At 58.2% G+C, this 9167-nt stretch overlaps 1 protein-coding gene across 4 annotated transcripts in view; it reads left to right on the top strand.

Annotated features, from left to right (window-relative positions):
* The window catches only part of SLC25A25 (solute carrier family 25 member 25), a 35615-nt gene extending 26784 nt beyond the window's left edge, over window positions 1-8831 (top strand). For 2 of the 4 annotated variants that reach the window (XM_006102070.3, XM_006102073.3), the window contains exons 2-10: window positions 978-1104; window positions 1186-1273; window positions 2195-2306; window positions 3607-3765; window positions 5235-5387; window positions 5631-5738; window positions 5858-6025; window positions 6552-6702; window positions 6813-7504. In XM_006102070.3, the coding sequence (XP_006102132.1) occupies window positions 978-1104; window positions 1186-1273; window positions 2195-2306; window positions 3607-3765; window positions 5235-5387; window positions 5631-5738; window positions 5858-6025; window positions 6552-6702; window positions 6813-6997 (1251 nt within the window). In that variant the 3' untranslated portion in view covers window positions 6998-7504. Of the gene's footprint in view, window positions 1-977; window positions 1105-1185; window positions 1274-1900; window positions 1937-2194; window positions 2307-3606; window positions 3766-5234; window positions 5388-5630; window positions 5739-5857; window positions 6026-6551; window positions 6703-6812 lie in introns of all 4 variants that reach the window. The other 2 variants (XM_006102068.3, XM_006102072.3) reach the window with 2 other exon arrangements.
* The last annotated feature ends 336 nt before the right edge of the window (window positions 8832-9167 follow it).

Here is a 9167-nt window from a genome sequence, read left to right as displayed (position 1 = left end):
CTCTGGGTGGAGTGACTCATATATGTGTCCACCTTCTTGAGATAACGCAGCAGGGTCTCTAGGCGGCCGCCTTGGAGTCGCACCAAACTTGGCTGAAATCCTCCCCACCACTTCCCTAGCTGTGTGATCTAGGATTAGATGTCTTAACCTCTATGAGCTCGTTTCCTTCTCTGAAAAAGTGGGGAAAAATGATAGTACCTCCTTTCCTAGAGCTGTTTGTGAGGATTTCAGCAGGGTTACTAGAGGTCATGCTTTTAGCAGGACCCATGGCTTAGAACCTCAGGGTCTCTTCAAGCCTCTTGGGTCACGAAGCTAAGCAGCGCGCTTGTTCAGTACCTGGTTGAGGGAGCTGAGGTTGGTTATATCATCAGTTTCCCCTGAGATCAGAGACTGGCCGTGGCATCAAGCATATGCCCCAAAATAGTTCCCTGGGGGCTCTTACTGCTTCTCCAGAATTCTCTTGGCTGTATTTGTGTCAAGTAGGCATTGGCAGGGGCCAGCTCTGCCTCCTACCTTCACCCTGGCCACCCGCTTGTCCCTGGGCCACTGCCACTGTAGAGAAAAAAGAGCTAGCTGCGGCGTTCCTGGTGGAATCTGGAGCGCCAGGCCTATCCACACATTTGGGCAGAGAGCATGTGGCTGAGGCCTGGCGCCAGGGGACAGCGTTGCAGGGGAGCCAAGCAGCTGACCCTGGCGGTACAGCAAGTTGGTCTTTAAAACACTTGGAATGAGAACTCACCAAGCCTGCCGCTGCTGGCCTCTGCCTGAAGGGCTCCTCATGGTGTGTGTGGGGGGGCGGGGGGGAGTGGGGGGGGCTTTTTCTCTTTGCAAGGCGGGTTCTTGGGTTCTGGGAAGCCTCTGGGTCATTAGGGCCACCTCTGTTCACGGGGTAGTGCAGTCGTGTCCTGGGGACAGGGCGTCACGAGGGACAAGCTGGTGCATGAGCTACAGGGTAAAACCTTCCTTCTGTTCCGTAGAAAATTGTACAAGCTGGCGATAAAGACCTTGATGGGCAGCTGGACTTTGAAGAGTTCGTCCATTACCTCCAAGATCACGAGAAGAAACTGAGGCTAGTGTTCAAGAGTCTGGACAAAAAGAATGATGGTGAGTGCTGCCTCCGGAGCCAGGGGCTGGCCGCCGCGGTTCTCCGTGGCCAGCTCCCGCTCACGGCCTCCGTTGTTACAGGGCGAATCGACTCTCAGGAGATCGTGCAGTCCCTGCGGGACCTGGGGGTCAAGATATCCGAGCAGCAGGCGGAAAAGATTCTCAAGAGGTGAGTGCTTGCCCGTCTCCGCATTTGGCCCACTTCAAACCCAGTGTGACGAAAGCAGCGTTCTTGGGCTGACTCTGGTGGCTTTCATGTGCTAACCCTGTTCTCTGAACTTTGGCTTCTGGTAGTTTGAAGGGATGAATAAGTAACCCCTCCCCAGGTTGCTAGTCAGCGCTCGCTCGTTTGAAGAATCCCTGATCTCCTGGAAGTGTGCCTGTTCACAGTGACCCCAAAGAAAAAGACTCGTGGGGGAGGGGGGTCAAGTAGGTGAAAGGCAGCAGGGAGCACCCTTCTCTGCCGGTGGGGAGGGGAGGGGCTCACTGGCAGCCCTCCACTTAAGGTGGACTTGACGCCATCATTGATGCGCTGCCCCGAGAGATGGGTCTGAGGTGAGCCGTGGTCCTGGGGGTAGCAGAGCTGCTGCTGTGCTGGGAAGTTGCACAGAAGAGCCCCAGGAGCGCTTCCTGTCCTGGCTGGGCCTCTCCCCATCCCTGTGCCCACTCCCCGGCTGCTGTGGGGGCGCATCCTCGTGCTGTGCTGTGCTGTGCGTCTGCCTCAGTGACATCTCCTCGAGCACTTACTTGTGTTGTTTCTCCTCTCTCCTCTGCTCCTCCTTTGTCTGTCTGTCAGAATACGAACGGGCCACTTCTGGGGCCCTGTCACCTAGTAAGTATCCGTGTCACCCTGGCGACTGCCTCCCTCCTTAACCTCTGCGCCCGATCAGAATGGGGTTCCTGTGGGTCATTATAGCCCATTTTTGTGCCAAGTGAAGTGTGGAGCCATCTGCCTCCTCTCCTCGGGGCAGAGGCACCCTCTGTGGTGTCCTCCGTGGCCGTGTGCCTGCCTCTGGCTCACCGGGAAGGGGGAGTGCGGCTGACAGGTGGGGCCTGTTCACACGTGGGCAACCGTGCGTTCCTCTTGCAGCATGGACAAAAACGGCACGATGACCATCGACTGGAACGAGTGGAGAGACTATCACCTCCTGCACCCCGTGGAGAACATCCCCGAGATCATTCTGTACTGGAAGCATTCCACGGTGAGCCCCGTGCCCGGAGCCTGGGGCCGTTTCTCCCTGTCCGTTCACCGGGTCCCTTCGCCCAGCCTCAGTCCCCATCCCGGGGTGGGGATGGGGTGGGAGTCTCAGCTTGCCTCTCCTTCAATAGTGTGACTGTCCACTCCTCTGCCAGCCCCGCAGAGCCCTCCACATGCCTCCTCCGTTTCCCACACGCCTGCCCACTGGATGGCCTGACCGTTCCCCACACACAGGGCTCCTTTGCCAGCGGTGCCCATCTGTCCCTCTGGGCTGCCTGTTCCTCAAGGCCCACTTCACCCTCCCCTCATCGCACTTGCTCTCCCAAAGCCAGTGTGAGCCTTCTGGGCGGGGCTCTCTCCAGGGAACCAATGGCACAGCTGTTAGGTGTCTCCCCCCACTGCCCCATCTTGTGTGCTGTTTCTCTCTGTGACAAAAGAATATGTTCCCACCACCGCGAGTATGCTCTTTCGTCTCGTCAGAGCTGTCGTTGAGAAACACAGATCCGCCCTCACTGGTAGTGGCCGCACTGACTCCCTGCCCTCGGGCCTCCTGCCTCCTGCATGCGGGATGCGGCCCTCTCTGAGCACCCCCTCGGTTTTAGTCTGATCCACCCCAGGCTGTCAGCTCTGGCAGCGGAGGCCGAGGCGATCCTCCTGGTCAGTCTCCTGCAGTGCCCAGGCCAGGGCCTCACCCTTGGGACACCTGGCCTCTTTGTTGGGTGAAGTTATGTGGGCTGCTGACCCGTGGGTCTGGCCTGCAGCCCAGGTCTGAGCAGAGCTGGCTCTGTCTGACCAGCCAGGACGCCACCCAGAAGAGAGGGTGACGCGCAGGCATTGCACCCCCCTGTATTTGCTGAGGCCTTACATAACGTTCTGCCAGCGCGATCTGATTACACATCAGGTCGCAGGAGAATTTTCACCCCTGGCCTGATGGGTTCAGTACAGCCAGCCTGGCGATCCTCCGCTCTAATGCCTTTGTAAGCTGTTCCTGCAGGAGCTCCCTGGCAGCCACTGGAAGGCTGTCTGCGGGGTTTTGTAGCTGCTTCCTTCCAGCTGTGCTCTCACATGGCACACCTGGGCCTCCCGAAGGCCACAGACAGGGACCAGAGCTTTGCCACCTTCACATGGAGGGGGACTGAGGGGGGGACTAGGCTGGTGCATCAGTTTCCTGCCCAGAGTCCTTGGCAATCTCACCCCCTGGGTGGCCCCTTCTAGACGGTGGAAGGTTATGGACCTGCTGTCCAGCAGCAGCTTGGCCACACGCGTCAGGGCCTGCTTGTTTGATCTCTTGGTCTTCCCTGCAGATCTTTGATGTGGGAGAGAATCTGACAGTTCCCGATGAGTTCACCGTGGAGGAGAGGCAGACGGGGATGTGGTGGAGACACCTCGTGGCTGGAGGTGGGGCCGGGGCCGTCTCCAGAACCTGCACGGCCCCCCTGGACAGACTGAAGGTGCTCATGCAGGTACGCAGGGAAATGGGCCCCAAACCTCTGGTTCCACCCCTGGGCTGCTTTGGTGGGCTGGTCTCCCCTCCCCTCCCTTGTCTGGGGCCCGCTTTGCACCCATATATTTTCTATCCCAATAAATTAGATTGGAATTCTTGCTCAGACAAGGGCAACATTAGACCCAGGCCTGGGCAATGCACGTAGCTGATCTAATTTTATTGGAGGCCCTGAGCCAGGGGTCACGTTACAGGGCTGTAATGAGGACTGGTAAAGTAGTGAGGACGGGGGGTGGCAGGAACCTTTCTGTAGGATTCTTGTGTAGGTGTCGCAGGGGGAAGGTGTGAGCAGATGGTCACTTGGCCCAGACCCCATTATGGCCAGAGGCCTGACTCCACTAGGACAGAGATAAGCTAGACCAACGTCAGGGGCAGGGTTTCAACATCAACCTGCACAGCATTCCCTGTTGGACTTTGGCGTCTTCTGAACGGTGGCCAGTCGCTCCTTGTCCCCTTGTTTGTTCTGGCACCTTCCTGCTCAGAGAAGACGTCATCCTCTCCCTCCCCCTTTGCCCTCCCGGGCTGCCTGCGTTTGGAGCCTGTTGATGAATAATGTGACTGAAACAGGGAAGTGGAGTGGTTCAGGGAGAAGAGCTCTCGGCCTGGAATCTGACCCCATTGGGCCCAGAGCTGTGTGACCTCGGGCAAGTCACTTGGCCCCAGGACTTCATTGCTCTGAGCCCAAGAGGCTTGAGACACATTGCCTTCCTTGTCAGGATTCTTCACGAGTCCCCAGGGATGCTGTAGATATTGGAAGCATTTCACTTGGGTGAAATGACACAATCCTACTGGGTACCTTAAAGTAACCCAGCAGGGGTGGGGCAGTGCGGGGAAGGGATTGGCTGTGGTTGCATGCGTGTGGAAGCTGATCAAGGGTTCATGGGAGCTCATTATATAATTCTCTGCACTGTTGTACATATTTGAAATGTTTCCATAATAAAAAGCTCAAGCTCGATCTTTTTTTCTACTAAATCCTTATCCAAGGATGTTTTTATTGCTCTTAGAGCAGAAGAGTGAGAGACGCAAGAGAACATCGATGTGAGAAACATCGATGGGTTGCCTTCCCTATGCGCCCCAACCAGGGATTGAACCTGCAACCTAGGTATGCACCCTGACCAGGAATCGAACCCACAACCTTTTGGTATACGGGACGACGCTCCAACCAACTGAGCCGCCCAGCCAGGGCAGTTCAATCTTTTAAATTTTAAAAAGTGGTCCTTGTGGAGGTGTTTAGCACAGTGTTGGCACACAGTAGGTGTGGCATGGGGAGATGGAGCTGGGCCTAGAATGGCTGTTTGGTTCTCAGTGCTGTTAGTCTTCAGAATCCGAGAGGAAAGAGCCTGCCTGCCCACCGTGATGGTTGGCCATGGAGGGAAGGCTCTGTGTCGGATGATGGCCGAGTTCTCTCTGACCCCGTCCTTCCCTCTCCAGGTCCACGCCTCCCGCAGCAACAACATGTGCATCGTGGGCGGGTTCACCCAGATGATCCGAGAGGGAGGGGCCAGGTCGCTCTGGCGGGGCAACGGCATCAACGTCATCAAAATTGCCCCCGAATCGGCCATCAAATTCATGGCCTACGAGCAGGTGAGGACCCGCCCCCCAGGTAGTGTTGTCAATTGGCAAAGGGGCAGCAGGGGGACGGGGCGGGGGGGATGGGGGAGGCCTGGGTCTGACCCCGTCTCTGCTGCCATTTCCTTCTATTTCTGGGAAGCGTCACATGGGCCAGGGACACCATGTCTGGGCTAAGCCTGACTGGCCCCGTGAGGAAGGTGGGGCAGGAGGGGGCGCTGGTCTCGGGTATATCGGTTTGTTTGCTCCCTGTTGTAGATCAAGCGTCTTGTTGGGAGTGACCAGGAGACTCTAAGGATTCACGAGAGACTTGTGGCAGGGTCCTTGGCAGGGGCCATCGCTCAGAGCAGCATCTACCCGATGGAGGTGAGGGGCCGCCTTGGTCCTGGGGCGGACCAAGGTGCAATGGGGCGGGCAGTGCACATGGGGATGAGGCTGAGGGGTGGGCCGTGCTCACACTCTGTCGCTTCTGTTGGGTTCTGCAGGTTCTGAAGACCCGGATGGCCCTGCGCAAGACAGGCCAGTACTCGGGCATGCTGGACTGTGCCAGGAAGATCCTGGCCAGAGAGGGGATGGCCGCCTTCTACAAAGGCTACGTTCCCAACATGCTGGGCATCATCCCCTACGCTGGGATCGACCTGGCTGTCTACGAGGTGAGGCGCTAGAGGGCTCAGGCCCCTGAACTGGCGGGAGAGATTCAGAAACCCCTCCTCACGCGTCCCCGCCTGTTGTCTCCATGCCTGACAACCTCTGGGGATGGTGGGACAGGGACAGCACCAAAGAGCGTCCCATCCACTCAGACTCATTGCAAGGGTCCCCTGCAGCCCCGAGTTCCGCCCCAGGTGCCTGGCAGGCAGATCTCGAGAGTACGGTGCCCTGGGGGTTCATTGGGCCCCAGCAGACTCCAGGCGACAGAAGTCAGTTTCTCTGGGGGGTGAGGCCGTGCTGCCTCATCCCCATTCCTGTCTGACCCAGGAATCCCCAGGGACAGCAGAAACAAAGGAGGCGGGCCAGGAGCTCAGCCAGCCCAGGCCAAGCGAATCGGGTTACAGTGGCCTCACAGAGTCATGCGATGGGTCCAGTAATGTTGTCGTCACTCGCCCCCCCTCACTCTGGCCTCTCACGGCCTCGCAAGCTCTCGCTGGCACTTGGCTCATCCCTGCGCCCTTCCCCTTGCAGACACTCAAGAATGCCTGGCTGCAGCGCTATGCCGTGAACAGCGCAGACCCTGGAGTGTTTGTGCTCCTGGCCTGTGGCACCATGTCCAGCACCTGTGGCCAGCTGGCCAGCTACCCTCTGGCTCTGGTCAGGACCCGGATGCAGGCCCAAGGTAAGGCTGGTCCTAGGCCGGTCCCCAGGGGCCCATCTCCCTGGGCAGATTGGGATCCAGGGAGGAGCCGGCGAAAGGCCTCTGATGGACGACCTTTCTTATTTCTGCAGCCTCCATTGAGGGCGCTCCAGAGGTGACCATGAGCAGCCTCTTCAAACAGATCCTGCGGACCGAGGGAGCCTTTGGCCTGTACCGGGGGCTGGCCCCCAACTTCATGAAGGTGATCCCAGCCGTGAGCATCAGCTATGTGGTGTACGAGAACCTGAAGATCACCCTGGGCGTGCAGTCTCGGTGACGGGAGGGAGGACAGCCCCGCCCGGCGGACTCCTGATCCTGGGCTGCAGCCCCGGGATGTGTAGCCATCTCATTCTGTGAATGTGCCGACACTAAGCTGACTGAAGCCAAGCTGTGAAACCCCTGGGACGCACCGCAGGGAGGGTGGGGGGAGCTGGCCGGCCCACTGGGCTTCCTGCTGACCATGGCCCACCCTCGTGTCCATTCCAGGGAAGGCCCGTGGGTATCCCTCGGGTCCAGGGGTCAGCAGGACTCAGGCTGACGCTCAGTAGAGACCGGACGTTTCCTGCAGGGCCTGCCAGACAGCAGGGCTTGGAGGCGGCTTAGTTCTTCCATCTCCTCTTCCCACCCAGACCGTGGGCCACGGGCCCCTGCCCTCTGGCCTGCTGGGCATCTGCCCTGTGCCCACTGCCTCTTCCTCACTGCTGTTTGAATATGGTAGGAGGAGGGCCACCAGCCCACTCCCATGCCCGCCTGCTCCTCCCCCTCAGTCCTCGGGGGAAAGGTGCTTCCACCTGACCTCACACCCGCTGGTTGTGCAGGGAAAGGAGGAGCCGGGGAGTGTGCCCACCCCCTCTGCGCTCACCAGCAGAGGGCGCCGATGCATGCAGGGGCAAGGCCCCGCCCCGCCGTTGGCTGCCTGGCACCGGGTGCATGGCTTCCCCGGAGCCCAGAGGCCTCTGCCCTGCACTGCGGGGGCCTCCTGGTGCTCTGAGCTGCTCCGGGCTCTGTCGGGACTGGCACCAGCTCAGACCCAGCTCCCTGTCCCTGCTCTGGCATGAGGCAGTGGGGTGTGGGGTAACGGGAGGTTTCTGCCCCATGTCTGCGTGCCCCGAGAAGGAAAAGGGCTTGAGGGCCTTAATTAGGTATTTTTGAGGAAAGGGTTTTGTTCAGAAAGACAGACTGGACAAATGTGCAAGCCCTGAGCTTCCGGAGGGAAGACAAAGCGAGTAGAGAGCTTGGCTGATGCATTAAAGTCTGTTCCTGAGGCCCCGGGATTCGTGTCCAATCCCAGCTGGGGCGGTGGGACCAGCCTCACATTCCACTGATGCCACGGATCATGCTCCGAGCCTATTTATTTCGTATTTATTTGAACAGAGTTATGTCCTAACTATTTTTATAGATTTGTTTAATTAATAACCTGTCATTTTCAAGTTCATTTTTTATTCATATTTATGTTCATGGTTGATTGTACCTTCCCACACCCAAGAGGTGGGGTGAGGAGAGGAAGTGGGAGTGGCCTTCCTGCCACTGCCCACACCGTGTCACATCTGTCCAAGGACAGGAAAGGGGCCAGGAGCGGAGGGAGGGGCCCTGGTCCCAGAGAGGGTCCCTGGCCGGGTGGGGAGACACGTGCACACGGGGAGCCTTGGGACCTGAGTGTCCGATGGGGGACGGGAAGGGGGGGAGAAACCTCAATTCCGTTGAAGATGGAAGTCCAAACCCTTTTTCGGACCCGGAGGGTCTCTATTTCACCCTTTCTGAATGACAAGGCAGCGAGGTGCCTATCACTGTGAGTTTGGGGGGGCTAGAGGAGAGGGTGGCAGCGCCCGCCCCACCTGTGAAGTGGGCTTCTCCCTCGCAGCCCCCGCGCCCTCCCCCCTCCCGCCCCCGCTGCCTCTGCTCAGTAGTGCTGGTCAACCTGCAGCCTCACAGTTGCACTTTTCATTCTACCAGAATGGCCCGGTGGGCAGTTTAAATAGGACGCAAAGATCAATGCAAAAATTACTGTCCTGTATAAACATAGTTCTAACTGGAATTTGTGAAAAAGCAAATTAAGAAGAATTGGGAGTTGTCATTTAAAACAGCCTCTAATAAAGTTGTTTGAAAGCCGATGACAGAGCATGATTTTTCTGATCTGGGCTTGGGTGGTGCGGGGGTGTTCCCATGTTAGAAAATGAGCCCAATTTTTTCATCATAAAAAACAAGAAAGCCAAACACACCCCTCCATGTTTCTCAGAGATGCACCTCCTTTAAAATGTGTGTTCGCTGGATTTGGGGTGCTCTGAGGGCCACTGGCGGCCCCCTCAGTCCTCTGACTCAGCCCCTCTCCTGCAAAGCTGGCTGCTCCCTCCTGCTTGAAGCGGCTCCAGCCACCACCTGCTTCCCCTCATGGCTGCCCCTCCCCAGCCTCCCAGTCGGTTCCTGGTTCCTGGTTCCTGCCCTTCTCC

This window comes from Myotis lucifugus, unplaced genomic scaffold, assembly GCF_000147115.1.
Source record: "Myotis lucifugus unplaced genomic scaffold, Myoluc2.0 scaffold_397, whole genome shotgun sequence".
NCBI classification, from domain to species: domain Eukaryota; kingdom Metazoa; phylum Chordata; class Mammalia; order Chiroptera; family Vespertilionidae; genus Myotis; species Myotis lucifugus.
The sequence above is the reverse complement of the archived record's forward strand: the minus strand, read 5'-3'. Positions and strand labels throughout refer to the sequence as shown.